This window comes from Cricetulus griseus (assembly GCF_003668045.3).
Source record: "Cricetulus griseus strain 17A/GY chromosome 1 unlocalized genomic scaffold, alternate assembly CriGri-PICRH-1.0 chr1_1, whole genome shotgun sequence".
Classification (NCBI taxonomy): Eukaryota; Metazoa; Chordata; class Mammalia; order Rodentia; family Cricetidae; genus Cricetulus; species Cricetulus griseus.
This window is the reverse complement of record NW_023276807.1, coordinates 271,587,010-271,614,952: the sequence shown is the minus strand read 5'-3', so window position 1 is coordinate 271,614,952 and position 27,943 is coordinate 271,587,010. Positions and strand designations below refer to the sequence as shown.

The window sequence follows — 27,943 nt, the reverse complement described above, 5'->3', positions numbered from 1 at the left end:
AGACGTGTGTGTACATGTAGGTGTCTGCTTGTATGCACTCAGATGTGTGTCTCACAGAGGTCACCCTCTGGGATATTTGGTTGCTTTTCACCTCATATTTTGAGATGGAATCTCTCGCTGAATCTGGAGGTCATCCATTCTCCTACTGGTTAGCAAATTAGCTCCCAAATCCTGCTGTCCCCCCCACCCCCACCCAGCAGCTGGCTTGCACCGCCACCCGGGCTTTCACATGGGTGCTGAAGATCCAAACTGTTGTCCTCATGCTTCCTTGAACTGACATTCCATTTTGGTCCTGAAATGTAGCCCAGGCTAGCTTTGACCTCACAGCCTGAGGGAGCTCAGACTGCAGAGGCACAGCCCCCATCCCCCCAGACACTAGAAGATTTATTTTTAGCTGCTGGAGATCTTTGTAATGTATTGCAACAGTGCAGTTGGTGGAACTGTCCTGAATTTAAGACTGAAGTCTCCTTTTTTAGCATGGGAATAACAACAGGAGTTTCCACTAAGTGACCATCCATGCCAGCACACAAAGATGGTTTTCTGCTGCGATAAAACTCGATAGGGTCACACACAAACATTGACATTATCGGTAGTTGCTGGCTGACATCTTTTTTAGCACTTTGAGCATAGTTGGAATAAATCAGTGTAGCACAGTGTCACGGTGGAGTGTGCACACGGACGGGTCCTCACCCTTGTTTGCCATGTGGCCTCTGCGTCAGTTTGCTTGTGTAAGAATGTGGAGTTGTGAATAGCAGGTAAGAAGGTGGAGCAGAAGCAGGCTGGGACGCAGGAAATATCTTGAGTAACATTTTGATACCTTCACATCACTACCAAATACTACTGTGGTTTGGCTCAACGCATTTGGACTCGTGCCTCCTTAGAGTGCAGAAATTCTGGTTGGTTATGGCGGTGGAAGTCTGAGAAAGAATTGGTCTATTCTGTGAACTGCTTAGAAAAGGTTTTGAGCTGTTGCTCATGTCAGTATCTGTTTCAAGCTGTGATGATACCTTTATAGTTTCTCGTGTCTAGGACACTTGTAAATTTTGATTTGGTGGTTCTTTAAGTTTTACAGGATTATAACTGAACACCCCCCCCCCCGTGCTTTTATAAATTCTCTTGTAACCTAACAATAAGTTTTCAAATTCATGGGTCATATTATTTTGGAATGTAGCTTTGATTAGAAAACCTGAATTTTGAAAGATAACTTATAACATACTCAATTTCTAAGTCTTGGATAGTTTATCCCCCTCCCTCCCTCCCTCCCTCCCTCCCTCTCCTCTCTCTCCTCCCTCCCTCCCTTCCCTTCTTTTTTTTTTAATTTTGGGACAGGTGGGTCTTGAACTTCATATGTGTTTTAGGAAGGGAATGGCCTTGAAGTTGTGATTCTTCAGCCTCTACCCCCATAGTGTTGTGATTACAGGCGTGTACCCCTACTAGTGGTTAGTGTGGTATTGAGGATTGACACCAGGGCTTTGTGCATGCTAGGCAAACACTCTACCATCTGAGTTATGTTTCCTACTCTTTAAAAAAATGAATTTATTATAAAAACTAGTTTTTTTTTTTTTTCTCGAGACAGCTTTGTGTAGCTTTGGAACCTGTCCTGATACTCGATCTGGAGACCAGGCTGGCCTCGAACTCACAGAGATCCGCCTGCCTATGCCTCCCCAGTGCTGGGATTATAGGCATGTGCCACCAACGCCCGGCAAAACTAGTTTTTCTTTTCCTTTATTTTTTTCATTTTTTTTTTTTTTTTTTTTAATTCTAGGCTAGGCTTGAAGTGGTTGTCCTCCTATCTCAGGTTCCCGAGTTGTGGAATTATGGGTGTGAGCAGCCCAGCAAATTAATTAAGTTTGAAATGAACTTGGTTATTTATTTATTGAACAATTAATGCTCATACTCAAAAGGATTTCTGGTGTTTAAATGACTGTGACAGGTGCTCCGGGGAAGGAGTGGGGCGGGGATGGACGCTGGGTGCCACTCAGTTCCCACTTGAGTTCTGCTGCACTCTGCCAGCCTTGGTCACCATGCCTGGAGGGTGGAGGTGGGGATTGTACCTGTGTTTCTTCTGGTTTCTATTTCCCGAGTATCCAGTGCTTTGAGCCTGTGGATGCTCTGGGATTAGGTTCACTGTTTACTGACTGTTACTAAATCTGTATCAGTTACTAAATGCTTCCTGACTTTAAAGCAATAAACAGAGGCACTAAATGGGAGCTGGTCCACTGGAAACGATGCCTGGAAGTTGATGACTGTTTAATCCCACGGTCAGTGCATGCTTCCCTGGCACCGTTTTAGCAAATCCCTCTGATTCTTCTAGTTTACTTTTTGCTGCATGATTTTTTCTTTTTAAAGTCACTCCACCATGAATATGAGGAAATAATGAAGATAGCAGGCTTCTGGAAGAACACGGGTGAGGGGCGGCAAGTACTTCCCCGGGCTTTCCAGCGCGTCTGTCTTCGTAGGACAACACCTTTGTCTTAACTTCCCATCTGCTTCCTGTTCTTCTTGACGGAAGAGTCTTTCTGTTTTACGTGCCTGCTCTGATTGTCTCCATTCTTTAGCATGGTTGCACACCTCCTGGAACACACATGTGTTAGTGTGTACAAAAAAAATGTTGGCAGTCAATGCTTTTGCTACAGGGAATATTAATATTCAGTGTACTATAATCTCCCTGGTATAAAACAGCAGGAGGTTTTGCCTGCTGCTGTCTGTCCTTCAGGGAGTAGTGGTTTCTTGCCCTGCACCTCCTAGGAACTCCCCTGCTTGCTTGTTTGGTCCTGTTTGGCCACATACTTGGTGTTTAGCTGTACCACAAACGAACGCATTCTGAAACTGCAACTTTAGGCTGGGAGCTTCAGAGTGGAAGCGATTACTAAGGAGTCTCACTGAGATCTGACAGGCTTTTTCCCCCCTGCCCTGTGCTATTTGGACTCAAATTGATTTGGCCCACGCCACGCCACATGGAACAGACACAATGGGGCTGGTCTTTCAGCACCGAGGGAGTACACTGTGTATTGTTCTGTTTGGGGTTTGTTTTCCTTTGGCCCGAGAGCAGGAGCCTCCCATTTTCCAAGCTGTAGTAACACCCCTGGAGGCTGGCCTTCTCGGTCATGCCTTCCCACCCCTCAGGCTCTGCACATCCAGCCAGTAAGGCTGACCCTCCGTGCCTGGGAATCCAGCTTCCTTTCCTTCCTCTGGCCAGTGGTGTGCCCGAGCATCAAGCAGTAGGGGACTCTCAGCTGTCCCTGCTGCAGGCTTTCTGGCCACTGTTGTGGGTGGAGAATGCAGGCTGAGAAGTACAGGACTAGCGGTAGAAATGACAAGAAGGAGCTGGTCATCGAATCCCCTCTGCAGTACAAGGATTCCGCGCCGGGAGACACGGAGGCGGAGAGCTCTGTGCTGGTAAGAATCCCGCACTCGGGGCTGTGACTGTGCGTGGATGAGTCTGCTGACTCTCGCCCCTCTGACTTTCTGACTGCTCCATCTGTCTCTGGCTAGCCCTTCCCTCTCTTCCTTTCCTTGTAGGCTGACCTAAAGTCTACTTCCATTCTTGTTGGTGAGGAAAGAAATGTTCATGGGCGAACAGGTTTCTAGGAGGCAACTCTGTGTGAAACAATTTGGTATGGTTTAAGATTTTGCCACACCTGGCTGCAAAGTTTTTCAGAAATAAACCCAGCCAGGGTTGTTTTGATAACAACCTGGGAGCTGGGAAGAAAGGACCTTGCGGAATTAAACACGTTTGTGCGTTACCTGTTTATGTCAGCCAGAGAACCAGGCAGGTGCTGAGGAGGGCTTTAAGAGTGGAGTAGTTCTCTGCCCCTCGCTTGTTTTCATGGGGGTGGGGGGTTTGCTCTGAGCAAAGTCAAAGAATCTTAACTGTGAGGCAACAGACACAAAAGCTGATGTTTTAACACTAGCTAAATTCATAGCAGTTTGGACAAAGTCAAGTGCCCTGGTAGGCTCTGGGAGGGGGAATGTGAAAAGTGACTGTGTTGTTAGCCATCTACGAGTAGGCTGTGCTTCTCTTAGGAATTTCTTTAGTACAATACAGGCACATAACTTTTTAAGCAAGCTGCACAAACCACCAGCCTGCTCTGCAGAGGGGACAATCGAGCCTTTCACGTGATCTGTCAAAGGGATTGTCAAGCGGGTGCCTAGTGTGCCTATGTAGCTTTCTTTTCTTTTCTTTCCTTTTTTTTTTTTTTTTTTCTAGACATGGAAATTCGGTTGTGATTTAACTGCCTCGGCAATTAATTAGCTGTAAGGATGGGAGCTTAAAGTTTTCCAAGAACAAATTTGACATGAACAGCATCCCTTCCCTTGGTGATGAGGGAGGTTGCCTGATACCGCACTGCCTTCGACATTGCTTTGCTTATCCTAGACTGGGTCAGTCGAGTAAGCTGATCCCCACACCACACACACACACAGCTCATTTTCATCTTAGACATTTAACACCCCCCCCCCACCTTCTGGCATATAATGTTTAGAAACAGTTGTCTGTTTGTTATCGTAGATTCCTCTTCTAGCCTGATGGCTTGAGCCACCTGCATGCCTGCCAGAGTGAGCAGTGTATGGAAGTTGTGTGGTTTGGGCTCCCTGGCGAGTGTCGTCAAATGTGCTCTTTTATGGTTCTCCTGGTACAGAGGGCCCAATGGCTTGTGATGTTGTGATTTTTTTTTTCATGAAAGTGACTTTTAAAACACTGACTTCTCTTTCTAGTGTTCAACCTCTCCCCCCACCCCCAGCTTATGCTGTAGTTATTTTTTTAACTTAAATCTCACTCCAGACAGTTCCACAGGGAATAGCAAATGACAAGGCTGGGCTGGCTACAGGCTACAGTTGTACATGGGGAAATATTTGCTCCTTGGGGCATGGAAACTTCTGGTCCAGTGGAACGGTGGTCCAGTTCCGTGCACCTGCAGAGAGGTGTGTGCAGAGGGAAGGAAACTGATCACGACACCCTTCTTATCTGCAGGGCTTTCCCTTCCAAAGCAAGATAAGAACGAACATCAGAAGCCAGGATATTGGGGGGTGGCTCACTCCGGCAGAGCTCTTTGCCTGTGAAGACAGCAGAGAAGAACTCAGCACGGTTGAGTTCTGCTGGGAGCACAGCTTGTTTCTCAGGGGAGCACAGTAAAGTGTGCAGACACAGATCAGCCTCCGGGTGCTGACCATTAGTAGAGTGCCAGGAGCCCCTGCGTTTGTGTGAGGATCCCTAAGCCTATGTAATTTGAGTGAACTCTATGGAGACATGTTTAGCTACAGGGAACAAAGTTCATTTAGGGAAGTAACATTATCTAGTTATTATGTATAAAGAGTCTCTAGGAGCAAATAATAAACAGTTTAGAAGGGAGAACTCATAGTTAATAAGGATTGTAACTAGTACACCCCCAGCCCTGGGGCAAGATCCCATTCAGAGCCTCATGTGTGCAAGGCCCCAAATGCTGTGCTCCTGAGCCACGCCGAAGCCCTGGAGTTAGTTGGGAGGCAAGCTGCATGTCCATTCCTCGAAGCTCGCCACTGTTAATCATTTCCCTAAGAACTTCCTGGCTTGTCTCATGCATGTCAGAACACAACTCTATATGTCTGTCTGCATGGATCAAAGGATTTTTAGTTCTTTTCCAGAACACATCAAGAGCCATGCGTGGATTTGTGTGTGTGTACACATATGTGTGAGTGCCTGTGTGTGTGCACGCCCATGTGCGTGCCCACGCGATTGTGAGTGCATGTGTACCTATCAGAGATCACGGTCGTGTCTCATCCCTCAGGTATAAGGAGCTTAAGTTCCTGTCTCCATCTCATCAGCACTAAGGCTGTGAGAACATGCAAACATAGCTGCCTTGATAACATGAGTCTGGGGATCAAATTAAGGTTCCCCAGGGTTGCATGGCAAAGCGCTTGACTGACAGCTGTCTCCCAGCACACATACACCTTATTTTTAATGGTTATATACCAGAATCATGGTCTCCAGAAGGGGTAGATGGGGGAAAGCTTCCATTGAGGAAACATTCCCCTTTGAATCTCTGCTTTAATTGGGTAGCTACTCAGTTTATGAATGTACTGGGGTGTGTGTGTGTGTGTGTGTGTGTGTGTGTGTGTGTGTGTGTGTGTACCTTAAAGTGCTTTCTGCAAACCTGCTTGTCCTGTGAGCCATTGTCCTCGGCACTGGTGTCTCCTCTTCCTCTGGCCTGACATGTTTAAGGTTTCCCTGAGCAGTGACTTGGGGCGGGGGGAGGGGGGGGGTAGGAAAGCCATTGGTGATGGTGGTGCTTTTGTGTCCAGATAGGGTCTTGACTTCCAGAGTGTTCTGCCTCCTTTCCTATGAATGTTAGGATTAACAGTGTAGGCCTGGAAAGTTGTTTTGTTTTTTGTTTTGTTTTGTTTGTTTGTTTGGTGTTTTCTTTGCTGTTGTTTTTTTCGAGGCATGGTTTCTCTGTGTAACAGCTCTGGAATTCACTCTATAGACCAGGCTGGCCTCAAACTCACAGAGATCCTCCTGCCTCTGCCTCCTGAGTGTGGGATTAAAGGCGTGCGCCACTCACTGCTGCCCAAGAACAGCATGTGTCTGGGTAGCATAAAGCCTCAGAAGCCAGAGGACTCAGCTGGCAAGTTGTAGCAGAAGGCAGAGGAGACCGGTGTCCCTGCCCAAACCCTTGACATCGACTTTGTGTCTATACATGGGAAGCACTGGCTATTCTTCAGTCTGACGCTCTCTCAACTGAGCTATTTCAGCAGCTGCACTGGTTATTCTTGATGTGTTGTCTGTTAGCAGCGAGCACCGCTCTGCCCTCCTAACTGTAAGGCGGTTGGTTCTCTGGAAGACCTTATTCTAATTGTTACTTTCCAGCCCTCTAGAGGAAAAGGGTGTGGCTATCCCAGAGTTCTAGATCAGTGAAGCCTCTGTGATACGGGTATTTTTTGAGGCAGGTAGGGCCTGTTACACTGGTCTTGGTTTGAGAGTTTTCGAAGTTGGAAGACACCAAGATAGGGAAGAGATTAACTCCTGCATTCAAAGGGACTCAAGTTTTCACACACATTGTTTGGTTTTTTTTTTTTTTTTTTCATATTTTTGTGGGACTTACAAGCGTTAAAAAGATGAATTTGAGTTGTGAATTGAATATTTGTAGTCACTCATGTTCACTAAGCATCGAGGTGAACGCCCTTGCGTGCCTTATATATAGAGAGAAAGCCTCAGAGGACTCAGCTTCCAGTGGCCCACCAGTGCCTGAGCCCCACGGACAGAGGGAGGAGCTGAGGACTTGTTTTACTGTAGACACAGCAGACTGAGTGAAGGACTTCACGCAGACCCTAAAGTGAAGTCCGTGGTCACGAATTTAATGGCTTGCAAGACATAGTAGTCACACTGAGAAAGGGGCTACGTCTGCACCTCAGAAGGAAGGGCAACTCTGGTATTATCCAGTGAGTCATTTCTTTGTCCTTTGTGTTCCAGTAGCGTGAGGTTTAGGGATGTTTCTGTCACCTTTGTGTGGTGACACATTGTCAGGTGATCAAATCAGGACATTTTCTTCCCGAGAGTCACAGACACTTCATTACTGTGTCCTGCTTTTCTGCTTCATTTGTTTGTCTATTCTTTCCTTCAGCCACACGTGTAAGACCTGAGATCCACCAGGGTTGCCGAGTAGTCCCGGGGGACACAGAGGCCTGTCCTTCCCGCAGTATGGAGACCTGAGTGACGAAGGGCCTCTCTTAGACATGCTTTCCTATACCACATGTGTGTTGGCTTCACCCGTGCTTTGCAAACACTTAGACAACATGTAACATGCCCAGCTGGAGGAAGGCCGAGCTCTGGGAGCTATGGGCTGCCCGGTAGGCACAGGGCTTCCCAGTGTTCCCCAGAAGTGTTTGCACACTTGTCTTATTAAGGGATTAGGACGGAGACTTTATGAAGTGCATTCCTAGAAAGAACGGAGTGACTGTCCTAACGGTGTCCCTCGGGGCTTCCATGCCCCTCTTCCTGCCTCACGCTCACGCCAGTGGCTTTGGGCGCCTTGCTTTGTAGAAAGGGACATCTACCTCTCTGGTGAATTTCACTTCTCCTGCTGTGGAGTACATGCAGATCGACTGCGTGCTGTTTTATACAGCAAAGTGGTGCCCCCGACTTTCATTTGGTGGAATAATCATAGTTAGAAGCCAGCCCCCTGTTGCACGCCAGGCACTGGTATGTACCTGTTACATACATGATTCCGTGGTGAGGGAGCAGGCTCACGGGCTTGGTAGCTGGATCTGCATCACAGCTAGGCGCAGAGCCAGGATGGCGGAGTCTCACACGCACACGCACACGTGCAAACACACGCATACGCGCACACACACACACATACACTCACACACACATACACTCACACACACATGCACTCACACACACATGCACTCACACACACATGTACTCACACACACACACACACACACACACGAGAATACACACACATACACTCACACACACATACACTCACATACATATGCACTCACACACACACACATACACACACACACACACACACACGAATACACACACATACACTCACACACACATACACTCACATACACATGCACACACACACACACACACACGAATATGCACACATACACTCACACACACATACTCACATAATTACATACACATGCGCACACACACATACACTCACACACACATATACTTACACATACGCACACACATACATACACACACGCACACACGCACGCACACACTTACTGACAAAGATAAAGGTATTCACTTAAATCTGCCATTGTGAAGGGAACGATAGATAAGAAAGGTTAAAAAAAAAGAAAAAAAAAAAACCTTTACTAAAAATTTGAAAATTGGAGGTGGAGACAGGGTTCTCAGCTGAATGCTTGGTGATCTTACAGGGCACTGAGCTCAGTTCCAGGACCTATGTCGCGTGGCTCACAACTTCCTGTAACTCTAGCTCTAGGGAATCTTATACTGTCTTCCTCACTGGTTCCCTGCACATCTGAATTCAGAATGGTGTTGTGTGTGTGTGTGTGTGTGTGTGTGTGTGTGTGTGTGTGTGTGTGTGTGTGTGAATGTGTGAGTGTGTGTGTGTGAGAGAGTGCGGTTGTGTGTGTGTGTGTGAGTGTGTGTGTGTGTATATGTGTGAGAGTACGGTTGTGTGTGTGTGTATATGTGTGAGATAGTGTGTGTTTGTGTGTGTGTGAATGTGTGCGTGTATATGTGTGAGAGAGTGTGGTTGTGTGTGTGTGAATGTGTGCGTGTATATGTGTGAGAGAGTGCGTGCGTGTGTGTGTGTGTGTGTGTGTGTGTGTGTGTGTGTGAATGTGTGAGTGTATATGTGTGAGAGAGTGCGGGGGGTGTATGTGTGAGAGAGTGTGTGTGTGTATATGTGTGAGAGAGAGAGTGTGTGTGTATGTGTGTGTGTACACGCGCGCACGCGCACGTTTGTTGGTTCACTGGTGTACAGTGAGCGTATATGCAGGCTAGGGCTCAGCCTTGGGTGCCCATCCTGCCTTGTCTCTTGGTGGACTCTCATTGGTCTGGACCTTACCAGCAGGCTAGCCTGGCTGGCTGGCTGGCTGGTTGGCTGGCTGGCAAAGCCCCAACTGTCTCCATTCGTGGCAGTACTGGGAGTATAGATGCTGCCACCATGTTTGTTTCATGGATTCTGGGGATTGAACTCCGGTCCTCATGTTTGCAAGACAAGCTCTTTATTGATGGAGGCATCGCTGCAGCCCCAGAACAGCCACACTTTAAGTGCTCAATATGCACATGTAGCTAGTGGCTGCCTCACTGAGTACCACCAAGTATTACTTGTCCATAAATTTACACATTTAGCCCCAAAATAGGGATTTGTCACAGAGGGTGGTGAGTCACTGGATGAGGTAACATATTTGTGAACCTTTAGGAAGGAAACAAAGGATGTTAGCATAAGCCTGGGTGTCCTTGCCAAGTTTACTCCTGTAGTGCTTGCTTGTCCGGTGGCATCTGTGTGCATCAGTGCATCCAAGCGTGTATTCCAGGGTAAAATTATTAATGTTCTCCAACGGGGACATGGCGTGTTGTTGAAGCAAGCACTCTGCTTTTTCTCTGCGAAGTGAGATTGTCAGGCCTCCACGGCCATGGCACAGTTAGCTCAGCCATGCCAGAGCTGACCAGAAAGACCTTGTACTCATCTCATCTCTGGACATGTGGAGGACGGCACAGCGTAGGGCAGAACAGAGGAACAAGGCATTGGGTGTATGTTTCCTTCATGCTTGCTGTTCATGTGATAGGGATAGCCCTGGGCTTGGGGCTGGGAGACCCTGGGTTTCCATCTGCATGACCGTCCTTAAGTCCTCTAACTCCTCTGAGCTGGTTTCTCATTGTCTTTGAGATATGACGTGCAGTCTGGCAAAAGATATGCCATCCCAGGGGCAGAATTTTACTGAAGCTTAACGTACATGGCTGCACACAGCCCTGGTAACCCATGTGGTGGGCCACTGCTCTGTAGCAGGTCTTGTGTATTGAAACCCTTCAATAACCCCATGACCGCCTCTTCGCAGATATGGATATTTATGTGTTTTCTAAAGTTTGTACTAATTGAATTTAGGATGTGTGTGTGTGTTTGTGTGTGTTTGTATGGTGTGTGCGCGCACATGAGAGCATATGTGTACATGCACACAGGTGTACTTTAGCTGCTGAGTCATGTCTCTGTTCCCAGAGAAGGGTACTTAAAGGTTAAGTACGCCATTTGCCTGAAGACCACATTGTCAGTAAGCGGTAGAGCTAGGAATTTTTGAAAAATAATCTCTAACATGAAATTCCCCAAAGCAGATGGCCTGGTAGAGCGCTTGCCCTGTTGAGTGGCACCGGAATCATTGGGAGTGTTGGCTGAAACCGTGCTGGGTCACCCCAGAGCTGCTGAGTCAGGGGGTCTGGGGTAAGCTTGCATTTCTGTTAGGTTCAAGATGCTGGTGCTGGCTGGATGCCTGGGGCTGGGCTTTGAGAGTCTCTAGACTGTTATAATGACCCCCCCCCCCCAACACACACACACCTCAGTGTTTGAGGGACTAGAACTTAAATTCTGGCTTCCACCTGTACCTGCTCTACTGCAGCTGTCTCTGCTGCCCTTTCCCTATAAGCCTGCAGGAACTTGTTTGTGCAGCCCAGTATCCTGCAGACATATTTACCCTTCAGCACCGATAGCTTAAGGTAAGTTGTAATGAAATCAGACTAAAACCGGCTTTCAGAGCTTTTTGTGTAATTGCTTGACCTCTTTGCTTCCGAGTTTCAAAAATAGCTGTCATTATCTCAGTAGAATTTGTAATTTTTAGGCTATGATGTTAAAGAAGGGAAAATACAGGTTGTCTGAAAGAGCCTACAGTATATGTTTATTATAAAATTATTTATCAATCACTCCTTATTGATAGAAAAATAGCAGGCAGAGTAGAGAGGGTGCTGGGGGTCCCACAGGGCTTCCCATGGCCTCTGTGTGGCCTGCATAAGAGAAAGGGGACGCTCTGCTCATGTGACCCATGGGCACAGGGCAGGGAGGAGGTTCCCTAAATTCCTGCCTTGTCTTCCTCTCTTCACTGGTATTCTCAGCAGCATCCCTGCTGAGCACAGCTGTCTAAATGGGAGCAGTTGCCTGGGTTTTAGGTAATTGATATTAATATTGCTATGGCATCGGCGTATAGCCCAGCATGTCTCTTACCCATTTTCCAGATGCTTCAGATTTTACGGTGTACTACAGTCTTTAGTTCTGTTCACTTGAGAAGTAGGTTAATAATTTCGGAATGCTGTGGCCCCTCATAGAAATGACACCTTAAAGCCCCACTCTTCACTGGCTATCACACGGTTTTAAAGCGGACGGTTTCCCTCATGTGGCTGTGCTCGACCAACAAAACCACCATTTGGTGGCCAGTTCAGTGCTTTTCGAAGTACCACCCTCCACCCCCCAGCCCCAGAGTGGGGATTGGACGACTTCTTGGTTCTACCGCAGAAAACGGGACTCGGGAATGCCACTGTTGGAGTTAGTCTGCTAAGCAAGTAGGCCTCACTGCAGTGAGAAGTCCGTGTAGACAGACGGCTGAGCGTCTGGCGATCCTCATGCTGGGCTACCGTCTTCCAATCCTCACTGTTGTGCTTTATTGCTGGGGCTCAAGTGTTCTTTACATTTGGGGAAGCTTCCATTAGCCTCCCATGTTTATCTCTAATGGTGCCTGCGCTGTTAGGTGGGGGCGGAGGGGAGAACCTGAGCTACGACTGCAGACTCTCCTCTTAGGGAGTCAGATGGTCCATTCCTGCAACAGGAGGCCTAAATGGATGATCCTCAAGTTCAGATGTTTGTACAAGCTCATAATGCCCTGTATCGGTTACTTTTCCACTGTTGCCATGAAACACTACAACTGAGGCAACTTACAGAAGAGACTTTGTTTGGACTTAGTTTCAGCCAGATAAGAGTCCATGAAGGCAGAGTGGGGGCGTGGCAGTGGGAGCTGGGGCAGCATGTCTTTATCTATAAGCAGGCACACTGGGAATGGCACATGGCTGTGTCAGCTCACAGCCGGCCCCCAGTGACATGCTTCCTCTGGTAAGGCCACACCTCCTAAACTTATTCAAACAATGCCACCAAACAGGAACCAAGAATGCAAACTCTGGATCCGTAGGGGACATTCTCATTCAAACCACCACAAGTACATGGCGTGAAAGTTTCCTAACCATCTTTACAAAAATGTACAGGGGGATGGGGTACAAGGTGGGGTACAAGGCTGTGACTCAGAGCAAGTCCTGCTCATGCAGAGTTTGATCCCCAGCCCCATTCCATGTGGCTCACAATCACCTGAGATCCAGCTCCAGGGCATCTGGACTCTGCACACCGATTCACGGACACACACACACAATTCACGGACACACACATGTACACACACATATACACACAGGTGCATACACACAGGCACACACACATGTACACACATGTACACACACGTGCATACACACAGATGCACACACACATGCACACACACAGGCACATGCACATACCCCTCAAGTTTTCTTAGTGTGCTTGCCAACAACTTCTAGACCTTTCTTCTTACACATGCTACGTGTCATGTTTATTGTGGTCTCTGAGGTTTGTTGGTTTTGTTTTTGAGACAAGGACTCACTGTTAGTCCAGGCTAGCCTGGAACCCCAGCCTTGGCCTGGGAAGAATTAAAGGTGTGTTAGCACGCTGGCAGGCAGTCTCCTGGTCTTAATGTCACAACATCTCTTACTCGGTGATGGAAGGTCATTTCCCCTGCTGGAAGTGTGTGTGTGTGTGTGTGTGTGTGTGTGTGTGTGTGTGTGTGTGTGTCTCAGTTCCCATGCTTCTCCCGTGTCCTCAGAGCTCTCCCTCTACAGTCCACTTGCTCAACTGGCCTCACTTTGCCCCACGTGCTGTAGACTGGAGGTGATCACCCAGGTTTGAACTAGTCCTCGGCCACCCCCTCAACTGAGTATCTGCTTGCATTTTAGGGACGAGACTGAGGACTGTTTAAATAGACTGGAGCAAGGGCCCCTCTCTAGGAGCCACTCCTGTGGACTCCAGTGCCACCCACCCATTCGGAGGAAGCTGGGTGAGACTGTTAGTCATCTCTTGTTAGTTCCTTAAGCCCTGGTCCATGGTTTCACTGTTCATATCAGGCAGCAGCCACCTAGAATACAGTAGCTTTTGTTTTCTCTCTCACATTGGATTTCCAGTAAATCTGAGGTGTCCTGAGCATGGGTGCTCCTCCTCGTGCCTGCTGCACACCCCTCCACCCTACACAAGCCCACTGTTGTGAGCAACTTGTTGCTTCACGCACTCTTTATGCCCAGGGAGAACCTATTGTAAAGTTGATGGAGCTGTCTTTAGCTTCCTTCTGGGGTCTTGGCAGTTTGGGTTGGGGCACCAGCAACTTGAATTCGCCAGCCTATATTTTTTTAAACCCCTTCAACTTGGCTGTTAAATAGTTTTCATCCCCTTGAAGAGAAACCAAGGGAAGTCCTAAATTCTTCATGAGCAGGAATGATGAGTTTCTTGTTTCTCAAAATAGAGCCTACCAAGAGTTGCCACTTCTTCTGTTTGCTATTTTAGGAAGTGTGACATTCAGGATCTCATGTGTTAACACTCAGTAACTGAGACAGAAGAAATGTCTAGAAAGTTCACAGGAAGCCCTTGTGGCTGGAGAATGAACAATGGGTTACTCTTTTAGTTTTTGAGACTTGCTCTTCCCATGGTGTGCAGACCTTGTGTTGGGCCACAGCTGACCTGTGCTGTAGATGAACATTCTCTAGGTCGGCTGGCTTCCAGAGGCATCCCATTTTCCCAGGACTGGGAAGATTTCCTGGTTTGATCCCCTTTCCGTCTGGAATTCTGGTGTGCATGAACACGGACCGTCTCATCCAAGGAGGCATGTGCTGTGGGGAATGAGGGCTCGTAAGGCCTGGCGGAGTGGTTAGTGGCAGGGCACCCGTGAGCACAGTAGGGATGCTTCTGCTCTGTTGGCCACTGTGTTCAGTACCCGAGAAATGCTAACCTTCCTTCATGCAGTCCTTGAGATGAGTACTTTCCCAAGGCCATTCTGATCCCGTGGCCCTTGCATCAAGCCATTCCTGTGGGACTCCGTGTATGGGGTGGTTCTGTGTGTCAACTTGACACAAGCTGGAGCCGACAGAGGAAGGAGCCTCAGCTGAGGAGAGGCCTCCACAAGATCCAGCTGTAACGCATTGTCTTGTTTAGTGATCAATGGGGAAGGGCCCAGCCCATGGTGGGTGGTGTCATCCCTGGGCTGCTGGTCCTGGGTTCTCTTAAAATAAAGTGGATTGAGCAGCTGGGCCTGTGCTCTGTAAGAAGGTGGGCTGAGCAATCCATGGTCAGCCAGCGAGTAAGCAGCTCCCTCCATGGCCTCTGCATCAGCTCCTGCCTCCAGGCTGCTGCCCTGTCTGAGTTCCTGTCCTGACTTCCTTCAGTGATGAACAGTGATACATAATATAAACCAAACAAACCCTTCCCGCCCCAACTTGCTCTTTGGTCATGGTTTGTCACAGCAATAGAAACTGTAAGACGAGGCCGGGAGTTGGTGGTGCACGCCTTTAATCCCAGCACTCGGGAGGCAGAGGCAGGTGGATCTCTGTGAGTTCGAGGCCAGCCTGGTCTACAGAGCTAGTTCCAGGATAGGCTCCAAAGCCACAGAGAAACCCTGTCTCGAAAAAAACAAAAAACAAAACAAAACAAAAAAACCCAAAAAACAAACAAAAAAACTGTAAGGCGAACTCCTTGGACACTGTGTTTTTACCCCTGGTGAGGAGTAGTGTAGGTAGTAGTGGGGCTGCCCGACCCCAGCCTTCTTGCCCTGATAAACGCCATGTAACAAGCACCTTACTGGCTCTCTTCTCCTGAAGGCTACACCCTGCCACCTTGGTGGATTTACCCTACTAGGAGTGGCTCTCTGAGCACCTCAGTCCCCACTCACGCCCCTCCCAGACATGAACTGTATCCTCACTCAGCCTGGAAGATAATTCGAGCTTTATGTCAGCCTTTCGCCCAGCTCCCCGAATATCGGTGTCATCCCTATTATAGCTTTCTCTCTGTTAGGCCTTTGTCTTTCTGCCATTGTGCATGTCCCTGCCATCGTGGACTGTCTTATTTCATATGTTCATGAGCAGTGGAGGGAGCGATCTATGAACGGATCTGTGTAGTTGGGTATATATGAAGCATTCGTTAAAAGGAAAAAAGAGATGTCATGCGACCTGTAAATGAAGTGTATTTGCTACTCCTCCTCCTAAGGTAAGGTACATGTGGTGTGTGCCCAGGTCTGCCAGGCGCTGCCTTTTATGTGCGTTAACTCAGCCGCCCAACTCCAGTTCCTGCTGCTCATGTCCTCCCCCACTCTTCCGCATGGACTTCAGTGTGGTCACCCGAGTGGTGGGTGTGGCCCTGTACAGCAGCAGAGAGGGCCAGGCTCTGTAGGAGACCAAGCTTCTGAGACCATCTGAAAATATTCATAGTCCAAAAATCAAATAAGGCACATGTATTTGTGCCTTCATTGCTGAAAATTGCCCTGCAAAAGGGAACTTAAAGAAGGGTTGGTTTATCATGACCCACAGTTTGTGGGTACGGTCCATCGTGACAAGGACAGCATGGCGGCAGGGGCATGAGGCATCTGGTCGTGTTGAGCCTGACGTTGGAAACACTGGGAGATGAACTGCTCAGACTCCTTCATCCCTTTCCTAAAGTCTGCGGTTCCAGCCGATAGGATGATCCCATTTTCACTAACGTGGGTCTTCCCACCTCAGTTAACCTAACCTAGAGCAGCTCTCATAGATATACCCAGAGGTTTGCCTCTGAGGTGGTTCTAGATCCCGCCAGAGGATGACAGTGTAAACTGACAGGGCGTGAAGTGAAGTGAAGTGAATTCTTAGATTTGGAAAATGAATCCCAGTGAATTATCCTTATGGCCAAACCTCCCTGAGCTGGGGAGTGGTAGCACAAGCCTTTAATCCCAGCACTCTGGAGACAGGTGATCTCGGAGTTGAGGCCAGCCCGGTCTATGGAGCAAGTTCTAGAATAGCTAAGGTTACACCAAGAAACCCTGTCTCAAAGGGGAAAAAAAAAAAGTTTGGTTGGATATGGGAGAAGAAACAGTTCTGACTGACAGAGGGCCAAGTCATAATCCCGTCTTGCTGGATAATCCAGGGCATTAACTTGTAGTCCGCCTCGTTGTTGGGTCATGTGAGTGAACCCCCTTGAATGTTGCACTTTGGCACATAAAGGCAAGCCACTACTTACATCCTCAAAGATGACTTCTAGGAGACTGAGTTTCTGATGGATGAGAACAACATTCAGTGTCCCAAGTAGGTAAGATGACCCAGGACATTAGGAAACAAACCTTTTAAGCAGCTCAGATTTACCAAATGGTTGAGAAATAATTACCAAGTGCCTTTAATAGTTGTAAATGTACTGTCTGTGTTGGTCCCCAGATAGGAGACACATAAATATGTGAACATGGAGAACTAATACATGGAATTATTATAATTATTATTATTGTTGTTGTTATTTACCTGGCAGTGTGGTAACAATAATTCTAAAGTTTAGGTTTGTCAACCATATGCTAAATCTGGCTATTGCCCATTTCTCATGAAATTTTAAATCCATTCTGTGCCTGTTTGTCCCTAGTTACTTTTGAAATCCAACAGCAGAGTTTATGAGTTTGACAAAGCCCAAACGGCTGGCAAAACCTAGCTGTTTATTTTCGGTCTCTTTACAAAGTTTGCTGATTTCTGTTCACAGAATACCAGCTGTTGGAGGTTCTGGGAGCAGTGTTCCCAAGGAAGGAAGAAACTTGGGAGATCCTGCGCACTCCCTGGGGCTAAGATTCAGGTCTACTTGGAGAGACTGTGGTCATGCATAAGGGATGAAGGATTAAGTGTTGAGGTGACCCAGAGCAGCTAAGTGGCACTGCTGGTGAGCTGGAGCAGGATTTCCGTGGCTCTGTGTGTAGCGCCAGAGCAGCTGCCTGGAGGGTGTACACCTTTACTAGGAAGCCCCTGTGGCTGCTGTATTGTAAGAGCAACTTAAAACAAAATGTAACCCCAGATAAAACACACAAAGGGATATTACACTGTTGGGAGACAACCCTTCCTCAGCAGTACCCTTCTAGCAACTTCTGCTCGGGCCTCCATCCTGTCATTGTCTTGACAGAGTCGGCAGGAGCCTCAGCCCTTCTTCTGTGGGGACTGGTGGAGCTGACGGCCACTTTGTTAAGGGACAGAAGGCGGAGGAGCCTTGAGCCTAGACAGGAGGTCCACGGCTGTTTGAGCCTGGACAGGAGGTCCACGGCTGTTTGTAAGCTGGGGACAGGGTGGAGTTGATGCCATCTTGGGTAGTTGTCACCTTCCCCCCCCCCCCCCCCCCCCCCCCCCGGGTAATGGAATTTTAGAAAACTGTGCTCCTGTTTGGGTTTTGTTAGGCTCATGGGAATGGCTTCTAAGAGAAATGTTATTAATTACGACGTCGTTCATTTCACCAGCCAGTGTTTATTGACTGGCTGCTATGTGCACTGCAAGGACAGAAACAGAAGAATGCATTTTTAAAAGTTGATTTAAAAATCATTTGGAGAATTTTTTCCCCTTGTGGCAGTTCTTATTTTTTTTTTTTTAAATGCTTTATGTGAATCGTTTTAACGTTTACATTTTGTAGACATTGCCTGTACTTCTACCATTCCAGACTTAAGACTGTCTAGATTTTTGTGACATGTACCTCCAGGGTTTTTAATTTTGCACATTTTCTAGCCTCTGTCCCTAAAACATATTTTGCATCATGATGGTAAATTATATACTTCTTTGGGTTCTGAACTTTTTCTTAGAATGTAGAAATATCTTTGTTAAGTCTGCCTGGGTTGAATAATGGAAGTGAAATATGAGCTTTTACTCACATGTTAGGCTGGGTTCTCTGGCTGCACCTTGGACAACTCCAGGGTCTGAGGGGCTAAACATGATTCAGTTCTCAAGGGTGTTTCAGTGACCCATGGCCTTCTGTGGGGTGACTCAGAATCCAGATCCCTCCATCACAGAGCTCCAGTCTCCAGGCCACAGCTGGATCTTTTGCAGGTGGCCCTGGAGGGACATGGAGCTTTCCCAAGGAGCATCTCTCAGGGTCAAGGTGGCAGAGGTCACATCTCTTCTGCTTACAAATCATTGGCCAGAAGGAAGTCATGTAGCCACACCTAACCAAAGGGAACCTGGGAAATGTAGTCTCTATGCATTGAGAAGGCAAGGACAAAGTTCAGGGAACTCAGAGCAGCCTCAGCTACAATTCCCACTTAGATGCCACGAGATATATATATATATATATATATATATATATATATATATATATATATAGTGTTTGTTGAGATCATGTGTTTTTGGATCTTGTATTAATAGCTTAAAAATAATTCTGCAGCAATTTGATAATGATGGACTTAATTACTTTGTAAAATTTTTCGTTTATTCATTTTGCCTATATGTGTGCGTGTGTATGTGTATGCACACATGTGGTTGCTTATTTGTGCTACAGCACATGTGTGCAGGGCAGGCAACTTGCAAGAGCTGCTTCTTTCCTTTTACCATGTGGGCGCTGGGGATTCAACTCAGGTTATGAGGCTTTCTGAGCCGTATGCTCGCCCTGGGTTCAGTTACTTCCTATAACACACACACACTTTTAGCTGCTTTCTGTAGTGTTGTGTACTCCCCCCCACTTAAAATGTGTATGCTTATGTCTATTTTAGCATTTGACACACTGTAGTATATAGTCACTTGAGTGTGTATTTCTGCCTACAGCATAGACCTGCCCCACAAATGTACAGGCAGTGGCGCTGTTGGAAACCAGAGTTTTACTGAAAGGCTGGGAGAGAGAGGCTCAGTGTCTTTCATTTCCCAGGGGCTCCTTACCTTTCTCATTCAGAGTGTGCTAGGATCAACGTCTCTGTTCCCTGGAGTTCACTCCCAGCAGGTGTGAGTAGTTTCTCTTGCTCTCGCTGCGTTCAGTCCAGCTCATGTTTTTGTAGGTTTGGGTGATAACATGTTTTGTGAATCTATAGTATTTCACAGGAATGGGTGGTGACTCAGAAGGGATCCAAAGAGAACTGTATTGAATTGGTCCTGTGGGGACATTTAAGGCCTAGGGAGTCAGGAAGAGCCCACAGTGGCAGGCTATGGCTGGTTCCCTAAAGAGGGCAGTTGTAATGGAGCTGAAGCAGAGGTGGCCTCGGAAATGTCTTAAATAACAAAACAAGCATCACTGTGACTGGACCAGTGCTCTGAGAGGTGTCTCTTTTCCCTCTGAAAACAAATTTCTCCTCATTCTGTTTCTTTTCAATAGTGACATCCAAGTGGCTATTGTAGAAATATTATGGTCTAGATGTAAAGAGTCCTTTCACGTAAGAAAACTCTTTTCTCAAGTAAGCTGCCCAGGGCCTAGGGTCGTGGGCCACAGGCTGAGTGTAGGCCAGCCTGGAGTTACATGTGAGACTGTCAAAAAAATGAGAAGGCATATCTATCCAAGAGTATCTCACTGACGGGAATTCCCTTTGGCCTTCCAGGCAAAGCCGAAGCTGATTGAGCCACTTGACTACGAGAATGTCCTCGTGCAGAAGAAGACCCAGATCCTCAATGACTGTCTGCGGGAGGTGCTCCTCTTCCCTTTTGATGACTTCCAGGTGGGAACCGTGCCGCCACCAGACACTGTGCCACTGTAGAGAAGCTGGGGAGCATTATGGTGTGATCTGATTGTACACACTTCCTGATACCGAGTTACGGTTGGATTGGGGAGCTCATGGTTTTTAAAGAGAGGTTTTTAAAGAGAGTCTTGCTGGCAGAGGCCTCTATATTCCTAGTTAGCTGGGGGACAGGGTAGGACGATCCCAGGTTCAAGGACCCACTGAGCCACAGAATGAGTTCAAAGCCGGCCTGGACAATGTAATGAGCTAGGTAGGGCCCATCCCCAGCATGTGTGAAACTTTTCACTCAGTCCTAGCTGTGTAAGAGGGAAGGGGTTGTTCAATAAAAGAGAAAATGTATAGGACTGTGGACCTTATTATGACTTCATTTTTAGTGGGATTAATTTTTTGTGTTAGAAATAAATACATATATACAAACAGGCTTATATGTATATGTGTGTATATTCATACTCTGGGTTGACTTACAACTGATTCTTACATCTTTGAAGATCACTTTAGATTTTGATCACACGTAGGACCTGGTCTGCCACTGAAGTAAACCCCCAAGCCTCATATGCTGTTTTTTTTTTTCTGTCTTTTAAAAAAATTAATAAAAACATTCTTATTTTACATATCAATCCCAGTTCCCATTCCCTCCCATCCTTCCATGGCCCCCCACCCCATCCACTCCTCAGACAGGGTAAGGCCTCCCATGGGAGATCATCAAAGTCTGTCGAATTACTGGGGGCAGAGCCTAGGCCCTCCTCCGTGTGTCTAGGCTGAGAGAGAATCCCTCCATAGTAAATGGGCTCCCAAAGTCCATTCATGCACTAGGGATAAACACTGGTTCCACTGCCAGAGGCCTCATAGACTGCCCTGGCCTCACAACGGACACCCACGTTCAGGGGGCTAAGATCAAGTGTAGTGTCTGTTCTTATCATTTGTTATTTTTAAAACCAGGTATTCTAGAATTTCCTGGGGAGCAGCAAATGTTTGTTACATCCTGTAGGATGACACTTTGGACCCTGCTGTAAGATGCCCTGAACCATGGGCTCCCAAAGAAAAGGTCTGTGAGGCAGTGTTGTGAAGCCTGTCTCTGTAAGCAGGGTGTAGGGTGTAGGGAAGTCCCTGCCTCCACTACTGTCTGGGTGGATGCTTAATGCCTTTTAGCCCCCAGCTAGGTGACAGACAGGAAGCCTTGAGGTTAGTGAGGAGCACAGGTTAGTAACCCTTCCCTGGTGCCCAGGGGCCACTGTAGTCTGCTCAGAGGTTCTCATTCCTATTTTATCCTCCTGGATGTTTCCCAACAGTTTCCTGTCCTCTCCCTCAGTTTCCTTAACCTGGACACTCCTGTGCGATGCTGTGACTACCCAGCCTGCTCTTTCGTGACCTGAGCTGGGGCTGGTGAGGTGACTCATGGCTAAGAGTGCTCACCACTCTTCATTGAGGTGGTGTTGTCTGGTTTGTTTTTTTTTCCAGAAGGAGTTTCTCTGTGTAGTCCTGGCTGTTCTGGACCACTCATCTCTGTAGACCCGGCTCAGGTTGAGTTGCTTCTGCCTCCGTAGTGCTGGCATTCAGCATACCTAGGTTAGCTTGGTGCTGTTGTGGAGGATTTCAACTCAAACCCTACCCAGCACCTGCATTTGATGTCTCTCAGCTGTTTGTAACTCCAGCCTCTGGGGAACCTAACCCCTACCCCCCCCCCCCCCCCGTCTCCACAGGCGCCTGTTCATGTACAGACACATAAGAAAAAGAACATCTTTTAAAAAAAAGTCTCTACTTTTCCCTGATCTCTCTTTCCAGAATTATTCTGTAAAGGTCTATGCACCCTGTTTTGGGGGTTTTGTTGTTGTTTTTAGAAACTCTCATGTTAATAACAGTTGTTCAATTAGAACCCTGGACAATGCTCCCAACACCAAAATTAAAAGACTTTAATTTATGCCAGCAATGAGAATGTTCATGAATGTCTTTTTAACTTGCTAGAGATTCATACATCAGCTGGTCATGACTATCTTTCCTGTGGAGGGTGCTCTGAGGGGGACAGGAGGGTGCAGCAGGAATGGAGCTGACTGTTTATAAAGTGTTACAGCCCCACATACGCCCCACTGCTGACCAGCATGATCCTCTCGTGGCCCTAAACACCATGCTTTGAGAACAGGCTTTCGTGAATGAACCCCTAAGCTAAAGGGCACACAGGAGGGCACTCTAGAATTCTGCCTTCTGCCTGGGATTTGGCACCAAATGAAAAAGTCAGTTGTTGACAGATTAGACTCTTCATTGGCAGATTTTCCTGTACCATTCTCAGGGAAGCCACAGATTAACTGAGGCTAACATTTTTCTTGGTAGTAAGGAATAATGTTGTTGTTTAGTCTTACAACCAAGAATGAAAAGTTCTATTTGTAGACACGAAATAAAATTGCTGAAGAAACAAAACAAAATACCCAGCAGACACAATTCCTTTTAGTATCTTAGTATTTTTCCTCTCCCAGGGACAAAGGACCCAGATAATCAAATAGTTGCAGAGTTAAATGATTAAGACTTAGAGGAAATCCTCCCATCTCTCACCCGAAACCATTGCTGTGATATTCTGAGGGACAGAGAGCCTCAACATCCCTGTTCTGGCCAAGAATGAAAAACAAGTGTTGGTTTCTGTTTTAGGAAAATCTTTCCAAAGTTGAAGGAGTTTGAATGCCGGCTTTGGCTCACATCCTAGCAGTAGTGACAGGTTACAGCTGACTTTGGGCACTATTTGTTCTCCTACAGACTGCCATTTTATCACCGGAGAGACTGTTTACACCATCCATTCTTGCTAATCTGTCTCGGTGGTGCTATTAACTGTCTAATTGCAGTGTCAGTTAATGACTTAGAAATGCCACAAAGTCCTCAATACCATATTTCTAGAGGCGTTGCAAACATTTGATGAGGGAAAGGCATCTTTTTCATGGATGATGAGGTTAGGAAATGCACAGTACATAAGGGTGCAACAATATCCTTCAATGAGCAATTAATTGTTAAAATAATAGGACTTGTGTAGATATCAGCCAAGCATGTTCAAACGGTATGTTTCCAAGTGGGCATGCTGACATTGTGCCCCTGTTCCGACATCCATGTGGCCTCTGGAAAATGAATTGTATGGAGAAAAAAGGCTATCAGGTAGATGTACATACCCGAAGATGAGGATGTTAAAACAAAAGGCTGAGAAATATAAAATGTATGTTAAAAAATTAAGAGAAATTCTTTAAAAAAATTAAGAGCAATTCTTCATGTCAGATAGTTACAAAGCAAATGAAATCATCTTCCATCGCAAGGGACAGGAGTGTCACAGGGCAGATCTGTTAACACTCCCATCCTGGTGCTTTGGGGTTGGTGCTCTGTCTGTCTGTCTGTCTGTCTGTCTGTCTGTCTGGTGGTTCTCCTGGACAGCAGTTTCTTGGGAACCTTTAGAACCCAACTGAAATCTCATGTCCTCTGAAACTACCTAAGTCCACTGTGGCCTTTCCCTGATTCTTCTTACTATGTATATAAGTACTTGGTATGTTGTGTAGCCTCTCATTGGCTGCTGCTTTTTCTGTCCTGCTGTCACCTCCCTGTGACACTCCTGTCCTGTATCTCCTGAGGAGAGCTCAGTCAAGTGCCCCTTCCCTGTGTTTCTGCACTATCTGCTCTTCCCTTTGTCTGCATAGACTTCTAATCCCTGATGTATTGAACACTGATTGGGATTCGATATATGTTGAAAATGCCTATCAGATCAGTGATTAAATTTGGTGAATGTCAGGTAATTTCTTAATTAAAAAAAATGCAAGTAAGTTGGGCCTGGTGGCTCTCATCTTTAATCCTAGGATTTGAGAGGTAGAGATGCAAGTGTCTGTGAGTTCAAGGTCTGTCTGGTCTACATGGCCAGCTGGGGCTACTGAATGAGACCCTGTCATTAATTTAAAAAAGAAAAAAAAAAGACAGTTTAAATAAGGTCTTAGGAGGAGTATATTTTCTGGTGGTTAATGGGTGGTTAATTTTTGTTCTTAAAATTTCGTAGTGTTCTCAAAGCTAATAGTGGAATAACTTTAAACTTTCCAACGAGCAAAGTCAGAGGAAAAATTCTACCAGGTTGTGAAGGATAACCTTGTTTCATGGGAATGTTTTGGATCAAAAAATGTAAGCTGATTCAAGGCTCAAAGAAGAATGGATGGCAAGGATTTGCATAGGTGAAAGTACTGCTTCTGTCAGAGAATTGACCCTGTGGAGACGGCTGACAGGACACTGTTTCCAGTCACCCAGGGGTGGTGTTGGAGGTGACACACTTAGTTAGCCATCTTGATCAGTTCAAGTTCTTATCTCCTGCCTTGTTACCTAGGTTACCGATGTTTGTATGATTTATGTTGTCATGGAACCTAAAGGCCAGTAGATACTGAAAAGGGAAGTTTTGGAGACAATGTGTGGGTGTCATTTATATTTCATAAAAGTTAGACTTAGGTGTCTAGAATAAGTCAGGGATGATGTTTGTGTGGGGAAGTGAAGAGAGTGTTTCCTCTACTTCCGGGTTCGTATCTGAAGACCTGAGCAGACATGCGAAGACCACCGGTACAAGATGTTCCATGGCTGTGTGAGCTGCAGGAAGAGGAAGTCTGTCCATGGATGAATGGGAAAAAGCAACAAGACACCGCAGTGTTTACTTGGGATGCTGTGGGTCCACACCACCCTCCCAGGCACACCACATTCTTTGAAAACAGTGTTTGGCTATAGGATGTCGATGGGTATAGGTCTCCGGTTGTCGATCTTAGAGCTGCATGTGAAGTCAGAGTGAGGTGAGATACCTTAGGACAACGCTCTCCTGAGACCCACGGTGCATCATCCATGCCTGACCGGAGAATTTAAGATGCAACTGAAGATGATGACAGATTGCCAGTTTTAGCAAGTGTTTAGATTCAGGATGGCCCTTGAGTTGCCTCAGCCTTGTATTGGGAAATGTGGTAACTCCATTTCCCTGTCAGAGACATCCTGACTTTTATTTTCCCCCTGGTTCTTTTCCTCTTTCACTTACATGCAGCTGATAATTATCTACAAACCAGTGGCCTGAAGAGGAAGCCAAGCGCCAGGACTTACAAAGGCCTGGAAATCCTGATCTCATTTCCCATATACCCTTTGGAAAAGAAAACATTTTTCAGCGCTGTTTTTTCCTTGGTGTATATTCTTTCCCAATAAGGTAGTCCCAGGACTTGGCTTTTTACTTTTTACTAAAAATATTCTTTTTGTAAATTTGAAAATTTGTCAGCTGGAGTTCAGTGTGGTTTCATGTGAACATTGTGGGTTAGTAGTTCATGTCTAGGGCTGCACCGTCTGGAAAAGTTAGATGTCTGATGTTTCTGAATTGACTTTACCTGAGTATTTAAGAGGTGAGATTTTCATTCTGCTCAAGTATAAGAAAGTGGGTAATAGATTCAAGAATAGTTGGCTCCTGAGGAAGTTGGCCTCTGAGCTGGGGTGAAGAACGTATGTGCTTAATGGATGCCCTGTGAGGAACTCAGAGTTTTGTCTGGTGCTTAGGGCTGTACACGTGGAACCGAATCCCCAATTCACACTACACGTAGAACAGAATCCCTGATTCACACTACACGTGGAACCGAATCCCCGATTCACACTACATGTAGAACAGAATCCCCGATTCACACTACATGTGGAACCGAATCCCCAGTTCACACTACACATGGAACAAAACCCCGATTCACACCATACACAGAACAGAGTCCCCGATTCTGTGATGAACTGCTGAACACCCAGGAGAGGAGACGAAAGGAGTATGGTGGACACTTTCAAGAAGGCAGAATCTAAGCAGGTTTGCTGTCGTCACATAAGTCACGTCCCGTGAGATCTGTTATGTGAATTTTAGAGTCCATTGCTGGCAGTCTGGAAACTTGCAAGTCCACCCTGAGCAGAAAGACCTCACCACCAATCCAGGAGGCAGGCGCTGGGTGGTCACCAGGAAGGAGGAGGAGGAACAGACACAGAAGGACAGATAGGCACCAGGAACCCAGGCTGTGGGCATGGCATAGGCGGAGAGCTGCTGACCTAGCATTTGAGAGGCCCAGGAGTTGATTCCAGAACCATCAAACAAGAACAAATCAGTAGGGGAAGCCTGATTTAGGAACCGTCATCACCTCACTGCTGAGGGGACAGGGAGACTCAAGGGTGGAAACTTGGGGGTCACAGAGTAGCTAGGGAGAGATAATTCCCCAGGGTGTCATTGTTAGTTGTTGTTTAGAGGATTTTATTGTTTGGGAGTTTTCAGTGTTTATTTAGAATTATTTTTAAATTCTTGAGAAAGTGTGTTTGTGAGTGCAGGTGCCAGCGGAGACTGGATTCCCCTTGGAGATAGAGTTAGAGGTGGTTGCGAGCCACAAGACATGAGCGCTGGTAACTGAACCTCAACCTTCCAGCCCCTGGGTTGGGGAGTGTTGTTTTGCTTTGTTTTAACATGATTTTATTATTTGTGTATATTAATTGTGTATGTGAGTGGGGTTTGTGCATGTGTGTGCCATTGTCTGAGGAGGGCAGAGAACACTGGATTCCCTGCAGCAACAGTTATAGTCCCTTGTAACCCAGCCAGGGGGTGCTAGGACTCGCTCTCTCCCCCTCTGCACAGAGCAGTGTGAGTGGTTAACCACTATCTTCCCAGCCCCTCTTTGGGAGTTTAATTTAAATAATTCTTCCTCCAGGCCCTTTACAGGTGAGGTAAATGTTGAGACTGGGGGCTGGGCGGGGCGGGGGGGAGGGGAGGGGGGCGATTCTCTGCACATGGCATGGGCAGGGCAGGGCAGGAACTTTGAGGTGTGCAGTGTGGCAACGCCCTGCATGAATTTGAGTTTCCAGTCTAGCTTGGTGCTGGAACCATTCATGATGTTCTTTGAAACAAATGCCTCTGCTGATCCTTGGAAAGCCGCCATCCTTTCTGTGCGCAGCCAGCCAGCTGCAGCACGGTTCCCAGAGTCCTCTATTCCTTCAGTTTCAATGCTGCACTGCATCCAAAAACCGTCTAATGCACAGACCAACCCAGCCACGTGGCATTTCCAGCAGGCATCAAAGCGACAGAGTTCTACAGACACACAAGACACTGTGCACTTGGTCTCAGGCCGAGAGAGGCAGGGAGGGGGAGAGTAGGGAGCCCTCCTGATCATAAGCAGTAGTTTGAAACTGGAGATAACTTTAAAACATTGATGTGGATACCGCATTCCTTTGGGCTGGCTGGACGTATTAATAATTTAAAAAAAATTCAAGCTAGGAGTTGCCATGTTATGATGGCAGTGGACCAGGCCAGGGGACATCAATCTCAAAAGCCCAGTGTCTTCTGAGTCGCCTGGCAGTGTTTTGTGGCTGTGTTATTTCTCGGACAAATGCATAAAATTTGCAGAGGTTTGAAGGGATAATCCTAAAAATCAATAAAGCCGAAGTAATGACAGATGTGGAGTGCTCTACAGCAGATGGTGTTAAGGTGGAAGCTTTGTGCCAGCCCCTGGCATCCATGTACCCAAAGAGTCTGGGATGTTATGGTGGAAATTCCACCCAAGCTGCCTCCCCGGTCTCCCTCCAAACCCTGCTGCATCTCAGAAAGCCCACCAAGTGATGGCCCCTCCCCCAGAGAGGCTCAAGACCACTCCCACAGGTGTTTAAACTGCCCCCCACCCCCGGAGAACAGACTCATGGTTTTTCCAATCTCCCCTTCCTGTCTCCTCTCTGGGGGGCCTGGAAGGCCATCAGGGAGTGC

At 46.9% G+C, this 27,943-nt stretch overlaps 1 protein-coding gene across 15 annotated transcripts in view; it reads left to right on the top strand.

Annotated features, from left to right (window-relative positions):
• Positions 1–27,943, top strand: part of Dock9 (dedicator of cytokinesis 9) — a 253,751-nt gene that overhangs the window by 95,178 nt on the left and 130,630 nt on the right. For 13 of the 15 annotated variants that reach the window (XR_003479914.2, XM_027389665.2, XM_027389660.2 and 10 more), the window contains exon 2: positions 20,071–20,187. Coding sequence is in view for 14 of the 15 variants with exons in the window: in XM_027389665.2 (XP_027245466.1) it covers positions 20,071–20,187 (117 nt within the window). In the remaining variant the exon portion in view is untranslated. Of the gene's footprint in view, positions 1–3,264; positions 3,400–20,070; positions 20,188–27,943 lie in introns of those variants that run through there. The other 2 variants (XM_027389661.2, XM_027389667.2) reach the window with 1 other exon arrangement.